This window comes from Uranotaenia lowii, chromosome 2 (genome assembly GCF_029784155.1).
Source record: "Uranotaenia lowii strain MFRU-FL chromosome 2, ASM2978415v1, whole genome shotgun sequence".
NCBI lineage: Eukaryota > Metazoa > Arthropoda > Insecta > Diptera > Culicidae > Uranotaenia > Uranotaenia lowii.
Window position 1 is genome coordinate 410640446 of NC_073692.1, and position 25000 is coordinate 410665445.

General features: G+C 38.3%; 2 protein-coding genes across 7 annotated transcripts in view; both read left to right on the plus strand.

Annotated features, from left to right (window-relative positions):
- Positions 1-17676, plus strand: part of LOC129749740 (SH3 and multiple ankyrin repeat domains protein 2) — a 598094-nt gene extending 580418 nt beyond the window's left edge. For 2 of the 3 annotated variants that reach the window (XM_055744799.1, XM_055744800.1), the window contains 6 exons: positions 5318-5512; positions 5993-6443; positions 6548-6749; positions 6808-8142; positions 8204-8628; positions 14022-17676. In XM_055744799.1, coding sequence (XP_055600774.1) covers positions 5318-5512; positions 5993-6443; positions 6548-6749; positions 6808-8142; positions 8204-8628; positions 14022-14826 — 3413 coding nt within the window. In that variant the 3' untranslated portion in view covers positions 14827-17676. The remainder of the gene's footprint in view (positions 1-5317; positions 5513-5992; positions 6444-6547; positions 6750-6807; positions 8143-8203; positions 8629-14021) is intronic. The other variant, XM_055744801.1, reaches the window with a different exon arrangement.
- The window catches only part of LOC129749742 (valine--tRNA ligase), a 64551-nt gene that overhangs the window by 33765 nt on the left and 5786 nt on the right, over positions 1-25000 (plus strand). The window lies entirely within an intron of this gene.

Sequence of the window (25000 nt, forward strand, 5' to 3'; positions counted from 1 at the left end):
GATAGCCCCTTGACAACCGTTGCTCGCAAATATCTCTTCCCATTGATGTCAGCACTCAGCACTCAGCTCCTTAATCGCAGCCCTACAAAGAGAACTCATTGATGATCTGTCATTATGTGCGGGAGGCATTTACATGCATCCCGCTCATACGCACGAGCAATCATATATCTATTCATGCATGACGTTATCCTGCGCCTTGCCGATGTATTCATACGCACATTCGGCAGTCCTTCTCCAGTCGGAAACTAAACGCGCATCCTGGCACATGTGTTGTTGAGTGAAGTCAGTGTCGTCACCGGTAGAACGCTCGAAAGAAACGTCTAGCTGTGGAAGTCGAATTGGTGCCATGTTCCTCCTGGAGTATTCCATAGGTGAGTGAGTATTCGGCCAGTGGGCGGTTCCTTAGGAGCATCTAGAACCCACAATAACCTCATTGATTTTTGAACTCGTTGAGAAGACATGTAATTATTGTATGTATTTAAAGTCATATTTTGCGAAACTCGACATGACAAATGGGCAGGCCCGTGCAAAGGACCTTTTCAGTCAAGATGGGGATTTTCAAAAATTTATTTTGCTAGAAATAATAACAACTCCAAAAATGAACAATAAATAAGAAAATTGATTTCTTGACTATTTTACTACTAAATACCATCACATAACCTCGAAATTATAATAAATTTCACTGATGCATTTAAAAAAATCAGAAACAAAGTTTCAAATCAACGTTTTTTTCGGGTAAGTCATTAAAAAACTATTCCAAATTATGTTTTTTTGTCTTAACTACAAATTTACTAAATTAGTTCAAGCAGTCTTGTTAACAAGTTTTAAATCAATACTTCCGGAGCACCAGAAAATGAATACGAATTCAAATTTCTAATAATACCAGAATGTTTAGCTTCGGACATAAGAATCACAGAAATAGAAAACATAAAATATAACAATGGATTTAAGAAAAAGTTTAATCCGAGTTCTAAAATAAATTTCAGATCAAGTAACTAATCATAATTAATAATTGTTCAAAAAAATGATAATATGTTGAAAATTGTAAATTTTCTATCTCCTTGATTGACAATTGAATAGGATAAATATCCAATCAAGCATTGAAATGTGAATTCTCGATAAGGGAAAAAAGTAATATTAATTTATAATTCAAGAGAATTTATTCAAAACACCTTATTGATGTTTGATTTTTAATTTGATAAAAAGAAGAAAATATTTAATTTTTTCCAAGTGATCAAATTGAGAAATATTTTTTTTTATTTTCATTTTTTCCTTGTTTTGAATATACAAGGCTAACGAAGCTGCTTTTTGAAGTTCATAATAATAACTTTAGATATTTGTGTGTTCAATTTATCATTAAGGAATATATTGATTGATCAATAAAAAACTGATAATAATTAAAATAAGGAATTCCAAGTTTTGTTGTAAATATTGCAAGCACAAGGAAGTTAACATAGCCCATTAAAAATTAAATTTTGGAGTTGCTACTTCAAATTTCGAACGTAGAACTTTTCGAAAATTAATTAAAAAATTATGATCAATTAAAAAAAAAGATTTAAAATAATAAAAATAAGTTAGGCTGCCAGATTGTCCGGTTTTATCCAGGTTTGCCAGGATATTGATTATAAAATTCAGAAACTCCAAAACGAATTTTTCGAGTGCTTTTTGTTGAGCGTTTTCTGAGTTTTTAACAAAATTTGCACGGATATTGCCCGGATTTTTGGTGGTCAATTTTAAGATCAAATGTTCGGATTTGAGCAGGTTTTTATACAAAATTGCCCGGATTTGTACGGCCAGGATGCGTGCTGAAAAAATTCTGGCAACCTTAAGATAAGCGTATCACATTTCCCTTATTGAAAATTTAAATTCATTAAGTTTCAAGTAAGTTATGTTTTCGGAACACAAAAAAAAAGGTTTAAAGACCAAAACCAAACTTATTTAAAAGAAAAAAGCAAAAATAAAAACATGTAGTAGGACCATAAATTGAATTTATTTAAACTTTAATACCAAAAACAGAGATGAAAAATATAAGTTTTTAAACGTTTGAGATTAAAAAAAATTTATGATTGTTATTGAAAACTTAATTAAAAGCTCAATTGATAACTCCAGATGAATTAAGATGAATTTCGAGTCCTGATCTCGAATCTTTTGTCGGATTCTGTCTATCACCTCAAGTTTTGTGGGTTTTTTTTTTTTTATAATTTTAAAAATGAATCAGATTAAGGTGAAATCAATTGCTTATAACCGATGAAAAACATAAATCTTATTCTGAATTTGTTTATAATCCTTTTAATTGAAAAGTAATGTTTAGCTTATATATAACAATATCAGAAAAACAGTGATCTAAGAAGTAAAATTCTACAATCTATCATTACAAGTTTTTCTGAAAAAGGTTTATTTCATTTGACAAATTCATTGAAGAGTCAAAACGATTTGACTTTTACTATAAAAAAAATCTAAAAATAAATTTGTTTCAAATTTTGTAGAAAATTGTAAAAAATTGTCAAAATTCGTATTTTACAGAATAGGGAGAGGTAAACAAGAAAAGACCATTTTTTTACTTTTTTTTAAGAAGTCAAAATTACTTGCAGACTTCGGGAAATTTGATCATTTTTGAATAAATAAACATTTGTTTTCAATTTTTGATTTTTTTTTTTGTAATGTTCTACAGTTTGTCGAAAAATGCAAAAATTTCTTAAATGATTTTAGCTTATTTTCAAAAGTAATAAAAAAAAATAAAACCTGATAGAAAAAAAGTAGTTTGATATTCGAATTCAGGGCACCAAGATTTATCTAAATAAGCTCCTAAATTCTTTGCATCTCGAAAAAATTTGAATTTTTTTGCCTTGTATAATTTATCAAAATCGTTTTGAATATAAAGTTGAGCATTTAGACGAACAAGCTTAAAATAAAATTGATTCCAAAATTAGTTTTTAGAAACATATTTCAATTTAGCGTGAAATTTTTTAATACATAAATGATTTTTTTTATAATCAAAGTAGTGATTAGCCATAAAGTAATTCTTATTCTTATTCTTATTCTTACATCAACATGGCCAAAACATGTAGGCATCCTGGAAAATGAGAGACTTGCGTCTATCATTTTTCTTTTCAACGTATTATCTGTTACATATTCCTATGCATTGCAGATATTACTACGGCCAGGCCAACCATGTGATGAAAACCGCGAAAGATACAGGATACAGGGGCGGAATGAAGCGTGGAGATCCCTACCAAACGCTTCGTATAATATTTTGAATATGGAAAGACCTAAATATGAATTTATGTTATTTGGGAAAGTGTATATGGAATATTGATTTCTTAAATGCTGTTAAGGAATTAGGAACATTATATTCACCGCAATAATATTTAGAATATAGAATATTACATTTGAGTTTGAACTGTTCACACATATCTTATCAAAATTATTTAAATTTCAATGCATAGTTTATGAAGCAACTTAAATGCTCATTTTATAAGCGTTGCTAGATGACTGTCGTTCAGTAACGCATTGATTTACTAACAATAACTGCAATCAATACAGTGAGCACACTCAAGCGCACGCAGCCCTCACAAAAGCAATTAAAATGAAAATTGTTATCATTAAAAAAATAAAAGTGGTGTGAAGTTATGATAAGTTTAAACTCTTAAATGCTTAACTATGTATTTCGGATTTCGACATTGAGCATTTTTAAGATCAAAGCAATCGATGGCTGTTACGACCACCTGCTGGAAAAAAAAATCAAAATTCCTCGGTCGTGGAAATCGAACTTCTGACACATCTTGAATAAATTCATTCACCAAATAAGAACAGGTACTTATCTTATTGTTCCGAATCAGTCAAGAGTTTCTGGGTGTCTTCTAAGAATGGTCCTGGACCGGTCCGGATAGCGTAGTACCAGCCACTTTGATTCGGCCACTTTCAACAACTTCACAAACCATTACGAAAAGCATTTATTACACTCCACTTAAGGTTTCAAATTTACAACCAACTTAATATCTTTGAATTAAACGATATACATAAAAGACTTTTCCGCTGTTTTACTTAGATATTGAAAAATGGTAAGGGAAATATAAATTTAAAGAAATCACGAAGTAAAACGCGACCGCGGAAAAAAATGCGACCGCACTCGAGCAAGGCCAACTTTGCTCTCGTAGTGATTAGCCATAAAGTAATGGACAATAAGTTTAAGATATTTTTTGCTCATTCTGTTGACTATCGTGAGTAGTAAAAGCCTGTCACATGGCTTAAAATGGTTGCTTTAAAATTCTGAACTTATATAGTAAAACCCATTCTAAAGACGAGATAGTGTTTTTAAATGTCAAAATTGGAATTTCAAAACGACAGTTTGGTGGAATTACAACTCAAAATTTTCAATTCATTGTTTCAATAATAATTAAATGTTTTATGCTTAAAGAGATTTAAGACTGAATTCCGTCGGAGGCTAGCCAATTTTCTGACATGTTTGTCAAGTTATTTCCCAATACTACGGTAGATTCATTTCTTGAACTGAAAATTTTACTAGGAAAAAATCTCCATAAGAGAGGGAGGTGAAACCCTTAAATCCCTCACCCCGTTTGTACTGCCTTGCAAATGGGTAAAAAGTTCGTTTGTACTGCCCCCTTATTAAATTATTCTCATATTGAAGGTAGGAAATAATTGGTTGTCTAAATTGTTTCTGCTGCGTAATTTTCGGTTCCAGATTGAAATGGTTGATACCTTCGTTATTTTGTAATTAAGTTTTACACCTGATAAAACATTTGCCAAAGTGTTGAATTGCCAAGGTGTCAAATTTCTCACGACTATAAATAAACTCATCAAATGTAGGTATCAAACAACCAATCTCACGTGCTCACTCTAGTGTCAACGTAATTCTTGAACTCAAGTGTCAGAAACCGTAATTACCTACTATCAATAACATCAGCGCCAGCGCCAATTGTCACGCGATTATTCATTGCACAATACAATCTAGAGCCATAAGCCTTAAAATCAACACAACTGCCGACTTTTAGTAGAGGTGACTCAAGTGTCAATAAACCAAAGATCAATACCACGCCACAAGCTTCCCCATATCGTTACCTTTCACGTGTTGTTTTCCGTATAGGCTTGTGTCACATCATTTTTCACCGTTATTTCACCGAGCTTCCAACGTTTCGAATTTGGTTTGATGCGTCTTCATGAAAGCCATTTCTTTCAAAATAAAATTTATTTAAAAAAAAAACAATTCGATAATGATGATGATGATGATTGGGAGCGGGAATCAAGTAAAACCTTCTGCACAACTTATTCTCAAAATAAAACCTTCCTCCCGTCGTAGTCCCGTTCCGTGGTCCACCACGGTACAATCCGCGGCGCCGTTCCGGCCTCGGGTGGGGTTCGACCCTTTCCCGCATCTACGGTGGGCCGCCATCGCCCTGTCCCTCGGAACACCCGTTCAGTTCCGCCAGCTCGAGCCTTTCGGAGGGATCGTCCAGCCACCGGAGCCACGAGGATGACATTAGCATCGTTACAGGTAGGTTTGAAACGATAAATTGTCAACCCTAAAGGACATGTCCCCAGGTGTTATCAGGTGACGGAAGTACTGTTTCAATTACTTTATGTTTGTGCCCGTTTCTGGTTCCATGAATTTCGTGTTGCATTATTTAGAGATAAAATCAGTTGGAAAAATTCTAGATGAAAATTTGCATGCCATTGTTCGACAAATTATTGTTACATACATATTTCAGTGTCTCAATCTCAAATTTTTATTTATTTTAATTTTGGAAACTAATAAATGCACATAAACAAAGACAACTTTCTCAGTGTAACATTGCCACTAACAATTTTCATACTCATGGAAATAAAGCATATTAAAAAAAATGAAGGACAGAATTTGATAGTATAAATTTGGAGCGTAAAACTCCTAAATGTTGGTTTATATACTGATAGGTGTCACTTTCAAAACATTAAAATCAACTTGATCTCCTTTTTTTAATTCCTCTCGAATCACCAGACAAAAGCCTCGGGGACACGAGCGACATCATTAGCGATTCGTCCGGTGTCGGTACGAATTCGGACAGTGCGGCCTGCTCGATCGGCCATCCGAGTACCACGGTTGTCTGTATGGAGGGCTACGAGGGCGACCTTTCCGGGCACATTCAAATCCAACCAGGTGACGTGATCGAGGTGGTCGGTTCGACGGATTGTGGCCTGCTGGAAGGTTTCGTGCGGGGTACCAACAAAACCGGCTTCTTCCCGGCGCACTGTGTCCAGGAGGTTCAATTCCGGCAGAAGAGCATCATCAACGTTTCGACCTCGACACCGTCGCATCATTATGTGATCAGTGGAGCAGGTCATAGCGAAGTCATGGTGGTAGATCCACAACAACAGCCGGATGGGGGACAACTGCAGCAGCAGCAGCAGCAACACTATAACAGCCAGACGGCACCGAGGACTAAAAAAGCGTAAGTATCGACCCCGAAACTGACCCTTTTGAAGCTACCTCGGATGAAAATCCGGTTCGAAGGACCAAAGTAGACTGAACAAAATTTTTCTCGTTCTTCCGCAGCATTCCTGGTGAACCCCGGACAGTTGTTCTCCATCGGGCCAAACGTGGCTTCGGATTCATCCTCCGAGGAGCGAAAGCCTCATCGCCGCTGATGCAGCTCAAACCCACACCACGTTGTCCGGCCCTCCAGTACCTGGACGATGTTGATCCGGGTGGTGTGGCCGACATGGCCGGTTTAAAACCGGGCGATTTCCTCCTCTCGGTAATTTTAAATTTACAAAAATAAACTCCTCAGTGCTAACTAATTGCATATTCCTCAGATCAACAACGAAGACGTTGCCTGTGCATCACACGAACACGTGGTCGACCTCATCCGAAACTCCGGATCGCTGGTTCAGATGACGGTGGTAACGCTACCCCAGAATCTAGTGAACTCGATGATGGAAACGCTGACTGGGGTCAGCAATGGTGATGCGAGTAGCCAACATTCCGGATCCGGTATGAGCACACCGGTTTCAGCACGCCAATGCTCAACGCTTCCGAGGCGACTGGCCAACGGTGGACAGCACCCGGGAGCCAATGGTGGTGGCGGTGGCAAAATGCCAGCCCCGATGCCCCCAAGAAGAGATCCAAAGACAACCCTTAGCGTAGGAAGAGCCCGTGCCAAATCCATGGTTGCCGGACTGGAAGGCGGAGGCGAACGGGACGACGATGAGTTGGCCAACCAGACCAAATACACGTCGGCCGAATCGATCCACCATCAGCATCAAATGTCACAGTCAGCCATCAACACCCCTACCCAGGGAGGTCCCGGAACTCCGGTTCAACCTCGTACAGCCAGCATCAAATCGCGCCCCACTTCTAGTCGAATAACGGCCGCTGAGTTGGAAGAACTCTTCCAAAGGCAACAGGGCGCGGATGCCAATCGTTGCTCAATGCTCATGACAAGCTCCCGGTTCCAGTCCAGTGGATTCGATAGCGGTGCCCCCACGCCTCCTACCTCTCCTCAGAAAGGACCAATCGTGTATGCTAGTGTTGCCGAAATGAAGCGCAAAAAGTCATCCAAAATCGGAACCCTCAGAGGACGACCCATTCCCATTCCACAAGTGTCCGGTTCCGATTTGAAACGCACCTTCCACAGTACCCCGGACTTGGCTACCGTTGGCATCACCGGAAGCAGCGATACCCTTGGAAGCACCGGAACGCTCACCCCATCGGCCAGCTGGTTCAACACCGTCGGCCACAAAGCTGGCGGAAGCAAAGGCCACCGATCTCAGGATGACGTACACGCGCTGCAGAAGCACCTATCGATGCAAAGACTGAATCTCCCGCCACCAAACCACCCACCGCCACCTCCCCCCGTGGGCCAGGTGGTCAAGGTGGACATCACCCGAGGTTCGGAGTACGAGTGCCTATCCGCGCTCCAGAAGCACATCCAAATGAAGCAGAAACAGAAATCCAAATTGCAAGAATCCGAAGTAATGTCCAGCTTCAAACCGGACTCGAACGCCAAGCTGTACGCCTCGCCCCACGACATCCGCAACGTTGGCTACCGAACGGCGAGTATCACCTCGACAACCTCGGTGGCTACGACCTCGAGCAATAGCAGCAGCGGCAACAGCAGCACCAGCGGAAATAGTACTGCTAGTACAGAGGTAAATCCTTTTCTCAAAAATAAACTTATACAAAATTTAAACAATATATTTCTCCACGCAGATCCGCAAAACGTCTTCGCTACGGTCGACATCGTCGAGCACCGGAGGTGGAAGTGCCATCAACGTGACGACGGTGACGATCGGAAGTGGTGGTGGCGTTAGCATCGGACAAACAACCACCGCCAACAGTGGTACTGCTACCGGTGCCGGTAGCAATCCGTACGCTCAACCTGGACGACCCGGTACCGTTCAGCTGCAAGGGGGACAGAAACCCTCGCTGGAACGGGCACCGACCCTACCGGATCCGGACTTCAGCCTGAGTGAATCGGACCCGGAGGAGGAGAATTCGGTGCGGTTAGCGCGCAGTCAGCTCAAGAAGGTCGATCTCAGTCAGAAGGGGGGCGGTGCGGCAACGGCTGGTAATCGGGTAACGGTCGTTACCAATCCGGGAATGGCCGCCGAAACCAGTGGCAACAGTAATACGAGGTGAGTTCCACAGGCCACAATCCGTCATTTTAAAGGCACGAAAAAAATGTATGCATGGGCATGGTATTCAGACTCAAAATTCTCCAGAGCGGTTTTTTAATCCAAATCGGTCATATTAATCCACGAGAGAGTCAAATGCAATGCTCGTTGTTGGAGGTTTGCATGCCTTAAGAAGACTGAATTAAGAATTCACACCAGGTCACAATTCCGTAAATCCCCCCCCTCAATTAAATGGAAAGTATACTCGGTACTCAGCTATAGATAAAAAGTCCATCCAGATAACCGTATCTTGACAGATACCTTCAAAAGCACACTAGCTACAGGATCAAATACTCTTGCATGTAGTTCTTCGTCTAACACTATCTCGTACAATTCTTTGATTTAGGATGAACATTCATGTCTGTAGCTTATCTCCAGGAACTTTTTCGATTGGTATTTTAGAGCTTTAGACCCAATTTATCGATCATAACTGAGCACACGTGTTCTCTCGGTCCTTTGAACGTCCGCATACAAGCCGGACAACTTGGCGTCTCTATTGAGGGTTCGGAAATCGGTCACTACTCCGTTAATTTCCACAGAGAAAAGGTAGACACGATATTCAGTCGAAAAATTCTCATAGGGAGCAAATATAAGGCATGTGACCTTCATGAGCCGTCAACTTCGGGCATCATAAACGGTTTGTATGTTAAATTCATCTAAATCTAATTGAAAGATTTTCACGGCGCGTAACAGTGTCGACTGTATTTCTGGCCTTATATGCAGAAAGTATACGCGATACCCAATCACAAATTATTGACAGGAATGGTGTTTGCAAACTTAATCGCGATTTTTTATTGTTTTACTGTATCTACTGATAACGGATTACAAAGTATAGTAATATATCGAGTTTTCAGGAGACATTGGGGCTTATTCTGCGACGCGAGTGACGTGACTCACGAAATTTCACTTCTTCGTCCTGACTCCAGAAAATGCTTCAGCAAAGAAATTTCTGTATCGATGAGTTCTGAAGACTAATATCAGCTCATCCGAACGAAAATTTCGAGACTAGAGAGACTTTTCAAGCCAGCAAAACGATATGAAATTTCGTGAGTCACGTCACTCGCGTCGCAGAATAAGCCCCATTATCAATTTTTTTTATCAGTTGAAAAGACCATTTACCCTTCTTTTGACTTATACGGGGAAAGTATACACGCTACCCAATCATGAATTTTTCAATGGAATCTCCTTAAGAAGCGCATTTTTCTTCTATTGAGTTCTTAAGAGATCGTTACCGTTTTCACAGGAGAAATGTTCTACCTTCCAGTGCACGTCTCTTCAGATCCGCTCCGGATCCTTTAGATACCATAACCCTTTACTACCAGAACGTGGGGGGTATAAATTCCTGCCTGAACGACTACCTGCTCGCAACTTCGTGTTCCTGCTATGACGTCATCGCCTTCACGGAAACATGGCTGAATGACCGCACACTATCAAGTCAGATCTTCGGCCCTGATTACGCAGTGTTCTGTTGTGACCGAAGCGCCCGTAACAGCAAAAAGTCCAGTGGAGGCGGGGTGCACTTGCCGTGAAGTCGAATCTTCCAGCGCAGCTCATCGACAACAATTCCTGGTGCGATCTGGAACTTGTATGGATTCGAATTGATCTTGTAGACCGGAAATTGTACGTATGTGTAGTGTATCTGCCACCCGATCGCTCAAGAGATGTTGCCCTCGCTGAGTCGTTTTCTCGCTGCATCTTCGAAGTTAGTTCCTTCTGCGCTCCAGAAGATGACTTACTTGTCATTGGCGACTTAAATATGCCCGGTTTGAAGTGGTGCTCCAACCATGGCAGCTTTCTGTACCCGGACCCAGCACGCTCTACTTTTTCGGCGCCTTCAAACATCATATTGGACTCCCTGAGTTGAGTGCAGCGACCTTGCGCCAGATTAACGACGTGGTGAATGAATACGGTCTTACGCTGGACCTCTGCTTTGCCAATGATGGACCTCGTTTACCGACCATCGAATTCGCTCCTGCACCGCTTGTTAAAGTAGTCCCACATCACCTTGCTCTATTGGCATCGCTTGAAGTAACTAGGCTGAACGCTACAGTAGAGAAACCAGCGACCTTCTTCCTCGACTTCAAGAACGCTAACTTCGAAGACATCTCTAACATTCTGGGCACTATCGACTAGGTATCTGAGCTTGATCTTTCAAATCCCAATGCTGTAGCTGATACCATTTTCACCATTCACACACGATCTGTCTGCTGCATTCGACAAGGTGAATCATGAGATTGCCATCGGAAAACTCGAACGCTTAGGATTCTGTGGTACTCTACTCGGCTGGTTCCGCAGTTACTTAACTGGTCGTAAATTGATTGTTCGAAAAGGGGACACCTTTTCCAGGCAGTTTTCTGCCACCTCCGGTGTGCCTCAAGGTAGCCATCTCGGACCGATTATTTTCCTAATTTATTTTAACGACGTGTTGTCACTCTTCGACGTCCCCAAACTTTGCTATGCTGATGACCTAAAACTATTTTACTCCATAAACGACAACGACGACATAAATTTTCTGCAATGTCAATTCAACCTCTTCGCTGAGTGGTGTGACATTAACTGCCTGCCATTAAACCGCAGCAAATGTGCAGTCATCAGCTTTTCTCGTAAGCGGCAGCCTTTAATTGCGGAGTACTTCCTTGGAAACGAACCTATCTCACGTGTGAACCACGTTAACGATCTTGGCGTAATTTTAGATCAGCGGCTGGAATTCAAGGCACACACCAACTACGTGATTGACAAAGCATCCAGAAGTCTCGGCTTCATTTTTAGAGTGGCGAAGGACTTCAAAGACGTGTATTGCCTGAAAAGCTTATACTGCAGCATTGTTCGTTCCATCCTTGAATACGCATCAGCTGTCTGGTGTCCCTACTACCAGAACGGTGTTGATCGGCTCGAGGCCATTCAGAGTGCAGCGACCTTGCGCCAGATTAACGACGTGGTGAATGAATACGGTCTTACGCTGGACCTCTGCTTTGCCAATGATGGACCTCGTTTACCGACCATCGAATTCGCTCCTGCACCGCTTGTTAAAGTAGTCCCACATCACCTTGCTCTATTGGCATCGCTTGAAGTAACTAGGCTGAACGCTACAGTAGAGAAACCAGCGACCTTCTTCCTCGACTTCAAGAACGCTAACTTCGAAGACATCTCTAACATTCTGGGCACTATCGACTAGGTATCTGAGCTTGATCTTTCAAATCCCAATGCTGTAGCTGATACCTTTTCACACATTCTGAATTATGTTATCGATCGCCACGTTCCAAAACGCTCTAGCGGTGGAAACACGCGAATCCCCTAGATCACGACTGAACTGCGACAACTGAAGACGGCGAAAAGATGTGCTTTTGGAAACTACAAGAAGCAAAAATCATCCTACACTAGGGATATATATCGTAAACTTAACTCCGTTTATAAAAAAGCAAGTGAACGTTGTTACCATAACTATCTACGTCGCGTACAACGTAACCTCAAGTCTTGCCCAAAATCCTTTTGGAAACACGTAAATAATCAGCGGAAAGAACCTGGTATACCTTCAAACATGTTTTTGGACGGCGAACTCTGACCGTGGAATCTGCGATCTCTTCGCCCAAAAATGTTCCAGTATCTTCACATCAGCTTCAACATCCCCAGAACATTTAGCTAGCGCTGTCAGGAACGATTTGCCATCGGGCTTTTCAATAAATGGTATTGAAATCGAGGAAGCAGTCATCTCTAGAACAGCAGCGAAGCTTAAGAATTCCTTTTCTACGGGCCCGGACAGGATACCAGTTGCTTTTTTTTAAAGTGTTATGACTGTTTTGCTGACCCCTATTCGGCTCATTTTTCAAGCTTCGCTAGATAGAGCCACCTTCCCTCTACTATGGAAGGAAGCTTACACGTTCCCGGTACATAAAAAAGGAAATAGGAGAGATGTTAACAATTACCGTGGAATCTCTGCCTTATGTTCGATTGCCAAACTATTCGAATTGGTGGTCTTGAATCCTTTCTTCACGTACTGCAAAAATAACATCTCGAATGATCAAGACGGATTCATGCCCAAACGCTCTACGACAAGTAACTTGCTAACGTTCACTTCTTTTATGCATGAAAGTTTTGCTGCCAAATCTCAACCGATGCAATTTATACCGATCTGTCTGCTGCATTCGACAAGGTGAATCATGAGATTGCCATCGGAAAACTCGAACGCTTAGGATTCTGTGGTACTCTACTCGGCTGGTTCCGCAGTTACTTAACTGGTCGTAAATTGATTGTTCGAAAAGGGGACACCTTTTCCAGGCAGTTTTCTGCCACCTCCGGTGTGCCTCAAGGTAGCCATCTCGGACCGATTATTTTCCTAATTTATTTTAACGACGTGTTGTCACTCTTCGACGTCCCCAAACTTTGCTATGCTGATGACCTAAAACTATTTTACTCCATAAACGACAACGACGACATAAATTTTCTGCAATGTCAATTCAACCTCTTCGCTGAGTGGTGTGACATTAACTGCCTGCCATTAAACCGCAGCAAATGTGCAGTCATCAGCTTTTCTCGTAAGCGGCAGCCTTTAATTGCGGAGTACTTCCTTGGAAACGAACCTATCTCACGTGTGAACCACGTTAACGATCTTGGCGTAATTTTAGATCAGCGGCTGGAATTCAAGGCACACACCAACTACGTGATTGACAAAGCATCCAGAAGTCTCGGCTTCATTTTTAGAGTGGCGAAGGACTTCAAAGACGTGTATTGCCTGAAAAGCTTATACTGCAGCATTGTTCGTTCCATCCTTGAATACGCATCAGCTGTCTGGTGTCCCTACTACCAGAACGGTGTTGATCGGCTCGAGGCCATTCAGCGGCGATTCTTGCGATATGCCCTTAGACACCTGTACTGGCAAGACCCTTTTCGCTTGCCCAGCTACGAAAATCGATGCCGCCTCATAGATATCGACACCCTTCAAGCCCGCAGACAAGCAACACGTGCCTCATTTGTCGCCGACCTCCTGACATCACGAATCGACTGTCCCACGCTACTGGAGGCTCGCTTAGTGTACGACCCCGTGGATTTAGGAATCAGGATCTTCAATTGTACATTTCCTTTCGAATGAACAATTACGGAGCTAACAGCGCCCTCATCGGTGCAATGAAATCGTTCAACCGTTTTTCGGAGCATTTTGACTTCGACATTTCGAGGGATGTTTTCCGAAGAAAAGTGATTAGGGCCTTGAGAACCCCATAGTTGGATTGAAATGTTTTGTTTTTAACTTTAATTTTAAGATATCATTTGGACCAACATGTGATCCGTAGATCAGAAATAAATAACAAATAAACAATGAACATTTCCAAACTAATTTCTACAACTCTACCTCATTCCAGCGGCAGCAGTTCCGGTTCAAGCTCGATTCCACATTCCTTCTCGGTGGAAGAGATCCAGAAGATCCGCACCAAGCTGAAGTCATCCAAGTCCTACCCGAACGACTTCCTGAGGCAACAGAATCAACAGGCCGGCAACGAGCAGGGAGGCAACGGGAACAATAACGAAGACAACGGCGATAACAGCTCCTCCGGGGTGAGCAGCGATCAGGAAGTTACGGTCACCGGCAATGAGAAGGAACCGTCGGATCCCAAGAAGGTTGGCTCCCTGCTGGAACAGAAGAAGATGGCCGTCATGATAACCCCAACGACGGCATCGATCGTGGCCAAAGTTTCGGTTCGAAGCGAAGAGGAAGAGAATCGCGAAGACGACGACCAGAGTCCAAGTCCCCCGGCGACGGGATTCCAGCGGCACAATTCTCTAACGCGAAAGCAGGCGGCCTCGATTGCGGCAAGCCGAGCCGCCAAAGCCAACCAGCAAAACCTTCAGCAGAGGCACGCGGTCACGCTGGCAACACTACCTCCACCGATGGAAGCGGCCGATTCGGATGAAGCCGACTCGGCGGCCGTTCTTCCGCCACCGGCCGAATTTTGTGATATGCTTCCGCCAGCACCGGCTCCGGCAATGATGGGCGGTACACTATCACGGCATCACCATCATCAGCACCATCACGGGCACCAGCATCAGCATTCCGGGAGTCAGCATGGCGGTAGTGCCGCAGCCTCTGTCGGTTCCCACAATCCCAACTGCAAACGAGTACGCATCGTCGGTGCCGTTCCGAAGGTCAATCGCATGAATAGCCAGTAGGTTTAGAGCGATATTTAAAGGTAAGCGCAGAACAACACCACTTTATTACCACTAGAGTAGCTAGAAAAGCCCTGATCCTCTCTTTGAATGTATTCAAAAAAGGAAAAATTTTATCGAGTTTCCGGTCATCTACTAAAGGTTTTAAGAGATTGACGAAACCTTTGGAAACAAAAGTGGGCCTACAGACACGCATTTTCGAATAGCTAATAATGGAAGGTTGTTTCTGCTAGAGAAACACCAATTTCGTGTGGCTTTCTCGTATACATTTTCATCATATTAAGCCATATTATAGTTAAAGAATGAAAGGAACAAAACAAAATTTAAAACGAAATCGAACCATGAAAAAAACCAATTTCGTATCTCTCGAGACCTTCGAGAAAACGCTCAAAATGTTGCTTGAAAGTTGGTTGAATTATTTTTAAAAGTTTAACTTTTTTTTATCAAGAGAAAATTTATGCCGAAATGCAGTGCAATATCATTTGTCGATGACAATGATCGGAAAAGTAAAATATAAAATGAAAAACTGAAAAAATAACCTTTTGATAGAAAAAAAAACCGCAAACGACCTTTCAAGCAAGTAAGCTAATCAACTGTTTATATTGTACATTTTTATTTAGTTCCATGAACCCTAACTTTAAGTTTGTTATTCCTTATTATTAAATATCAACCCAGGGATAGCTCCCGACGAGTTGGTTGAAACATATCGAAAGCCCTCTTTCGAATAGTTCACACTGCAACAATCGACTGTGAACCATTTTGAGAATGTGTTTTCGTTCAGTGTTTCAACAGAAAAACCAACCGTATCGTAGCAGGCCTTTACGATCCTAGTACTAGTTTGCTCATGTTTCGTTTGATTCTTTCCAGTCTAAGTTGGCTTTGAAGAAGATAAACTTATTGTTAAGTTGAAAAAACTAATCATAACTCATAGTTAAAAAAAAGCTTCAGCGTCATAAGAGTCGCATTTCGATATGAGAGAATGTGCATTTTAATTGCTTTGTTGTAACTTTTCTTTTGTATGATAGTTACTCTCGATTTCACCGAGTTTCGTTGATCTTCAATTGTACTATACACTGAGAAAATATCATAAGTTGGAATTAAGAGCTTCCTTCCTTCAATTTGTACATTCTAATCAACTCGTGGAAGTATTATTTCTGTCTCTTTAATTAATTACATTAATTAACAAGTCACAAGCAGAGCAGAGCGTAAGCCAAGTGCGATTTGATTCGCCTTGAAATTTGAGTGAATATTTTTTCAAAAGACCATTCGAAGACGTCTTCAAACCCATGGGATCGATCTTCGTTTTATGAAAAACAATAGAGGCAACGCTCTGATCGGAACAACAACTATTCGTCCGATTCAAGAATCGAATCCCATGTTGTTGTAACTATTCGCGAGATTGCACTATACCAAGTATAATCAATTTTAGTTTGACTTTTGCGTGATAAAAATGCACCTTCCCTAGCGATTTTTTCGTTGTGCGTCCAGCCAATATCAGATTATATTATATTTTTATACGACACTCTAAGATTCGAAATTTACTATTTTGAAAGAATTCATCTTAGACGACGTACACAACAAAACAAAAAGCTAAAAGAAACAAATTTAATGTTACATGCCATCTAGCCAAAAAAAAGAAAACGTAATTCGAACCATAAAAATAGAGTTTTAAAAAGAGAAATCGAATGAAAACGTTGATAATGCTCTATCTAGCAAATGAAACGAATAGAGAAACACGCAATTCTGTCCGCGAAAGTTTAACAAGTATTGTTAGAAAAACATTGAAGAATTAATAACAAATAAAACATGCATTTTAATCTATAACGCAACAGTCAAATGAGATAGAAACATACAAAAACAAAATGTACGCGCGTTCGTTCCACACATACCTAAATATATATATATATTTGCATCCGCTAGAATCACCATAACAAAAACACTCCACGTTAGCCAATAAAACATGACGAAACAAACACAACAAGAAGTATACACAACACAATGCAATAGCCTTTTTCAAATGTATCGAAACTCATCACGAACTCCAGTATGGATTCGTCGAATAAAAAACCAATAGAAATCTCATCCACCTAGACAGAACAGTGTGCTGTTGTATCTCACAGTAACGAATTATACACACATGACGCAATAAATGGATATTCGAGCACAGTTTTTACAAAACATACATATTTCAATCAGAAAAAAGACAAACCAAATAACAAAATGAAAAAAGAAAGAAAAAAACGAATCGCGCAGGGGAGTAAAATTTACGAAAATAACACAATTTTAAAGGCAAAAGTTACTGAAAATATTCAATCAACCAACCCCACCACCATCATTTGATAAACGAAAAAAAAAACAGAAATTGCGCAGCTTATAGCGAACACAGACTGTTAGCGAATCGTAAAAACAAAGAAACAAATAATAGAAAAAAAAACATTCATTGATTGTGGGTGTACCGGTTTTTATCTGTATATGTGCGGTGTCCCTTTGTCCTATCCACCAGCAAGGAGAATATAAACTATTACTAATAAACCAATAGACATTAAACAAACAAAAAACAATCGATAGCCAACAGCAAACAGAAAAAACACAGTTTTAACCAAAACGGCGCGGATTGTCTTCTGTAGGGACATTTTTGAAAAGTAGAAACGACACTGAATAACAGAAAGAATCACACACCATTTTGAGCATCCATCAACCGGCAACAAACCAACACGTGCGAAGGAGAGACACACAAACACACACACATGTTTATAAACAATTCTATGATATTAAAAAGTAAAGAAACAAACAACAAACCTGCTATCGTAATTATGGTAAAGATAAATGAATAAAACAAAACCAATAAAACTACCTGCGATAGGATGCGCTGCTTTCGATGGAACAAAAAGAAACTGTCCTTGGGATATCAAATCTAATTTTTTGAATGTTGTATCTATTGTTTTCGTCTTTTTCGGTAGATCTAAGCGTAGGTGGGAGGAATGACATCATACTGTGAATTTTTTGAGAAAAAAAAGAACAGGTCGATTAACGCGTTTTTTATCAAACCTCACTGGCACCTCATGTGGCATCGTTTAACTCCTACACCGGCAATTGTTTTTTGCTCGAATGAACTCATTTAATACCTCTGAAGACACCTCTTGAATCTCAGTTCTTCATACACTATTCGGTTTTAAAGAAGAAAACTCCGGTATTACCGGCAGTGCTGAATGCCCTAAGTGGTAAATTCCTGGAAAAAAGGCAGAATCGAGAAAAATCCAGGAAAGTCACAGTGGGAAACCAGAATACAGCTGGAAATCAATTATTCGACCATAATTCACATAGAAAATCATTCAAGAAGTCCTAGATGATTCAAATACTACTCCAAAAAGAGCTAAACTTTGAATAAAAGTGAAAATGATTGATTCCATAAAGTTCAGGAATGTGAGGAGTTTTTTCAAGCTCAATCCGAAAATATCGATAGAGGAAGTGATGAAAAAGATAATTTTTTTGATTGGTTCGGCTAGTTAACTAATAAATAGGCCTTCATTTCTACAACGTGATAAAGCCGGTAAAATAAACAAAATACGGTGGTCAAATCGTGCTCAAAACGTTGGACTGCTAGTGGGGAGATATTTTGAAAAATTTCGTAATGGACGGCCAAACGAACTCTTTAGCTGTCACCTGACAGGTTTCCAACCAGAAGTTTTTCGATGCAAGTCTCGCCTGTATTTTCTAAAGATAAACTAGGAGAAATATTTGAAAAGTTTTATATCTAGTCCTTGAGGAGGTTAACGATCTATGGAAACTGCAAATCACTCAGTGTTTCAGAACGATTTACACGATGAATGGATAAATATACAAAGAAAACTGCCTCCAAATGCGACTATTTTCCCTGCAAAGCTTTGCTTTGGGACTCACTTGGAAGTCGATTGATTACCTAACATAATGAATATCAATTTAAAACTTGAAAATGGACACAATCACGCCCAAAGTTTCCGATCGTTTTGATTTATGCTCATTGTATGCAATTTTTTATAAGAATTTATCTTTCCGAAAAGTATATTGATTTAAATATCTTTTTCATGTAAATGGGTTTATTCGTTATTAATGTAACCTTTATAGCATTTCATCAACCTTCAGGAAACAACCACATAACATAGAAATGTTTCCCATGAGTTTTCCAGTTGAAAAACTGTTTTGGATCGAATAAGGTTTCGCAAGGCTATGACTGTTTATTTTTCTGGATAATAAGGGTCAAATAAAGCTTCACTTAGATGTCTCCAATGACGGCAACTCGACGGCAGATTCGAATTTCTGAGAAAATTGCACATCAGATTAGTAACATTTCGGGTCTTCCAACCTTCGACTTCGATTTTTGGCATTAAGGATCGTAGTTTTCCTACTGTACACTATTTTGACAGTATTATTAACAATATAAAGGGGATCGCTGTTGACATGGAATACAATTCTTTAAGATTTGTCGTCTCGAAATTTGAGAAACAGATTTTTCCAGAACAATTTTTAGATTCTTTGCATAAAAGGTTGAGTAAATGGTCGGGAAAAAGGATTTCAAAGCAAATCTGATAAAAAATTAGTCTCTCAAAGCCAATGCAGTTGAGTTGACTTTGACACTTTTCAGACAATGCAAGTTGCCCGACTTTCATACATACATATGTTTTTTCAACGAGATTTATAATAACAAAACTACAATTTTAAGATTTGACGGTAGAAAAAATTAACTTATAGAAATATAAAGTGTCTTTAAAATTATTGAATTAATTATTGAAAATCAACATTGAGAGCAAAAAATATAAAAAATCTGAATGAAAAATAATTAATTAAAGCACAGAAATTACTTCATTACTAGTTAAAGTAAATATCCACTTATTCAGGAAAAAAACATATCATATCAATAGGCTATTCGAGTTGTTTTAGTTGCATGTAGTCAATGAACGTGTTTAATTTTGTATGACAATTGGTATGGAAGAAGAAAATTTTTTTGCATATCCAAGAAATTCAAATAAGTTTGATTAAGTTTGTTTTAAATTATTGATTTTTCCCATTCTTAAGCTTATATTTTGCCAACATGAGCAGCAAAGTATTTCATGAAAAAAGTTATAACCATTTCAAAATAAAAAATCGAAATTCATTGAAAAGTATTGTTAAATTGCCGGATTTGCTTTCTGGAGCTTTCAATAATTTCATGACATAACAAACACTAAAATTAAAAAATATTTACCTATTTTGAATTTTTTGTATGACAACGAATATCATTTCTGGGGTACAAGTTCGGTTTAGTTTTTATTCACATGAAATGTATCGCAAGAACGAAGAAATATTTTTAAAAAAATACAAAATTATGTATTTTGAACTTTCAGTACATGTCTGATGGTTTTTGAATGAAAATTTGGATTTTTCCGTACAAACCTCCTTACTAATTCAATACACGTTGTTATAATTCAGGACTTAATCAATCGCTTCCAAAATTTTTATTGCTATTTTTGGCTGTAAAAATAACCAAACAAAAATATTGGAGGTATGCAAATTTATAAATTTAAAATTTCCAAACAAATTTTGCAGCGGAGTTATGTACAACAATGGGCAGAAGGAGATTGAGCGGACCAATTGTTGCACGATCCGACATTTTTTCTGGTTGAGTATGGATCTTAATTTTTTTTCAAAATCATGGTGTTAAAATTGTCCAACAAACGTTTCGTATAGAAAACTGTTGCGAAAAATGTTTTGCTCTGACGTAAAACCTTATTTGCCGTAGAAGGAATCTTAAGGTTTTGTTTAACAATTAGCACAAAAATCGCGCGAAAAAAATAAGAAAAATTAAAAATGTCGTTAGATGCATATTTTACAACAGAAAATATCGCAAAAGCCTGATTTCATCAGTAAACATTCCAATTAACATGATTCAGTTTTATTTTTGAGGAAAAGTTGGAAAACATCTGAAATATTGGCAATTTAAGTCATGTGTGCAACGATGGGTTAGGGGACAACGATTGGCAAATCACCCTAGTTTAATTTCTAAGTTGCATCTTTTATGTTTCGGTTGGTTTCTGTTTCTTCCGTTTGTTTATGTTGTTGCAGAACATTTTTATTTGTTAGGACTTTGGTAGGTTAGGCTTTTCTCGTACGTGCGAGGTATCATGAAATTGAAAACTATACATATAGAAAATTCGAAATACTCATAAGATAGTTGTTTCACAAAAACTAGAGATGTACCGAATAGTGGTGTTCGGCGAACGGCCGAATACCGAATATTGACCTTTTCAACTATTCGGCCAAACGAATATTCGGCCGAATATTCGGTCGAATATACTATTGAGTTTTTAATGAAAAAAACAAAAGCGATTATTAGTATTAATATTCCCCTCATGTTTTTAAGTCGATTATTTTCAACCAGCTGATTTTATCAGATGATGTGTTACAAGATTTTTTTCAAGTTGAATTTTTTTCTGATTTTTAAAATGTCACCAATAACTGACAGGATATCAGATAACTTTTCGCTTCTAGGGTGTTTATTACCAAAGAGATTGTGTTCCTATGAAATCTGGATCAAAATATGTCAAAACAGGTGCCAAGCAATTTGAAATTGCATTTTTTATATCGAATTAGATGGAAGTCGAATTTAAGCAAGATACCTGAACATAGTTGTTAATAAAAAAAAGATGATCTTTGAACTAAAGCATATCACACTTTCAACTGCCCATATCGACATTGTCAGGCATTCAGGACGATTTTTGGAAAACAATTTTGAAAAAAAGGCAAAATTTGTGCTCATTTTAAAATTTTTAAAAAATGGTTATGGAACACAAAGCTAATAATTTTTTAAGAGAAATTTGAGTGTTTTATTTGAATTAACAAATAATTTGTGTGTATTTAACACGAGTAAAACTCGGGAAGTTTAAAACAATATCTGGACATCCCGGCCTGATTTAACTTATCTCGAATCTCTATTGGATTTATGGGTAAGCCTGAAAATATAAAAAAATCTGGAATAAACGATAAATCAAAGGTAGATATAAAACGATACTCGTTCGCATTCTGCTGTACTATCTACAGTGAAAGATACACGGATACACCTAAGATGTTTAGCTGAAATCATGAAATATTGATGATTGTGTTGCTTTTACAACATTAGTTTTGGATATTTCATAAATTATGGGAAATCATTTGAAAACATTTATAAGTTTGTTATTTTAAAAAAAAATTAATAATAGATATTCGGCCTATTCGGCCGAATACTTAGCTCAACTATTCGGTGAGCCGAATATTCGGCTTAACGGTTTTTCGGCGGTATTCGGCCGACAGAATATTCGGTACATCTCTAACAAAAACACTCTTTAAAGTCTTCTTGGATCAGTGAACAGTCGTTTTTTGCAAGGCTTGTCAGTTTTATATAATCGAATGTTCTGAAAAAAAAATTACACCAATAAAATTTTTTATCACCTGTACAGAATTACGTATTAGCATCTCTTTTCTCTCAAAATAAATTTAAGTACTGCAGAAGTTTTCCTTTCCTTTTGTTTCAACCAAAAGATTTGAATTTTGTACCGAATTAAAAAAAATGTATTCGAACAAGTTAACGTAAAAAATGTAAGTATGAGAATAAGACTGCAAGGAAGTAGATTGTGGATCTTTGTTATCCGAATGTAACACATAAACATTTATTATTTGCTGTAATTCTAATGTTCCTCATAGCAGCACGTTGTCCAAACATACAGGGAAAAATAATCTTTTGATATTCGCTTTGTGGACTTATTCACCTATTAAATTTATCATAGTTTTTCATATATTTTATTCTTGACCACAGGGATTTAAGGTTCATAATAATGTTGAATTCCTCGCGATTATGAGTTAAAGCTCGAGCTGCTCAATTCTTGTTTGAAAATGGTAAATTTTATTTTTCGAAAAATAAAACATTTCTTCAATTCGAGTTTATAACTTTGTTGTTATTTATCAATACCAAAAAAACTGGTTGTGGAAGGACGTAAAACCTGTATTTGGTATTAGAAAACTATTTGGGTATTAGGAACCGGTAAAACTATCCTTACGCACCACTCATTTAACTTAAAAAATGTTTGACTGCCTTTTTTTCTATCAACAAATACAAGTTCTTATCTCTAATATTTTGAACAAATTGTATCGTTTTTGAATGTTTTTCAGTCATTTTGTGCGAAAAAAAAAATCATTGTAACGACGTCATTCGCAGAAATTAAACTGTTACGAACTGACCTTTTTTAAACTTCTGTTTTTTTCACTTCTTTCACTTTTGAAATTTTAATTACAGTTTTTAAAAATTATGTTCACAAGTTTTTTTCCAAAGACTGAAAAGAACATGAATAGCTTTTTTCTGAATCCGAATCTAATTTTTGGAAAAAAAAAATATTTTTTTCAAAAATCTAAAACTTTACACATTGCGAAACCCAATTTAATAATGAAACCAAATATATTAAAATAAATATACCTCACTCTCAGCCTTCTCCATACATCTCATCAAGGACACGCATGTCAGCACCACCTACTGACGAAAGTTCTTACTAAAGCCACTGATCGTACCGCCATCACCACCTCTAGCAGCAACAGCGCCACCTACAAGTCAAAAATCTGCCAAAAGTAGTTCAGATCGTCGATGTTTATACATGGTAGTTAGAACTTTCTCCATAGGATGGCGTGCTTGATGTGTCGCCTTGGTTGTTGAAGAGTGAGGTATATTGATTTTACTATATTTGATGAAACTTTATTCTTAAAAACTAAACACAAAAGTTTGGGTAATAAGTGATCGGCACCTAAGTTGATGACTAAAACATTTGACAGTAAAAAGCAGGAGAAATGTCAGGAAATGCATAAGAACGTGTGTTCGTAACTACCCCATAGGACGAAAACTATAGGGTAAATATGAACACTCATCTGTGAACCAGTTGTGTGGTGCACTAGTTAACAAGCAGCATCATACTGCATAGACCGCGTTAATCGTGTTTAGCGTTACGAATACAACCCGACTTCAGCTATAACCAGAGATGCCAATGTGCCTGATTTTTCAGGCATTGCCTGATTCTTCGAGGCTCTGCCTGATAGCATAAGCCATTACCAGTGGTCCATACAAGAGTTTAGAGAATTAAGGAAGCTTTTAGGAACAGGCATATAATTAAAAGGGAATTAGCTCCTAACGTTATTTTTTAATAATTATTAGGCAAAATTTTGTCATGAAAAGGTGCTTGCAAGACACGCTGACAGAAATACATTCGATTTTTACACAAGCAGACATTCCAGAAGTGCATTTCTCATAAATGGAATACCACTCTTAAATAAATCTATAAAAAATCTAAATCATTTTAAATCTCTTTCCAGTCCATAAAACATATCAAACACTCGATTCATTCCATAAAAAAACCATCAAATTTGTTACTTCAATTTATCGCTTAGTAGCTATCAATATTTTTTTTTCAAAAAATATTTAAATAATTAGAAGAAGACCTTAAAGTTGATTCTACTTAATTTTTAAGAGATCTTTGAAGTAAAAAGCCGTAGTAAAATGAGTTTTAAATTCATCGAAAATTTACACCCTTTTGTTTACCTTTTTTCCTAACAAACGACAAAACGTCAAACATTTACCTGGCATCGCGGATTCCTTTTGGGCAGTAGCAGTCGAACGGATAAGGCGTGTATGCATTGTGTGTATTAACTTCGCGTTTCGGGTGATTTCCTATACCTAGATAATAAGCTATTGCACACCAGTGAAGATAAAATTTGTCGAAATTTCTTCAAAATCCAGACAAAGCATAGTAAACTGGATTTAAAACAGTTGATAGCTAACAAAACAACATTTAGCTAACTGAATTTCCTGTGATCAGATGTTAAAAACATTGAACACTTCCCAAAACGGTTTCCGTTTCACTGGGTTATGGTTTTTAAAACATCTGAAATGTTTCAATTATTAGGGTTTGAAAACAGATCGGAAACAGCTCAGAACTATTATTTGGATATCAAACTACCACTTTTAGAACTTTTTGTGTTCATTCATCCTTCACAGCAGCGCGTATGGCACTTTTTTCGGATATACCCCGTGTTCATAAATACCCCACTTTGCCCTACAACCTTCATCTCTAAAGTTTGACTTATTTTTCGATACTTTTTTTATTGAGTTACGTTAACACATTAGGGACCGTGAAGAAATCTAAGCCGA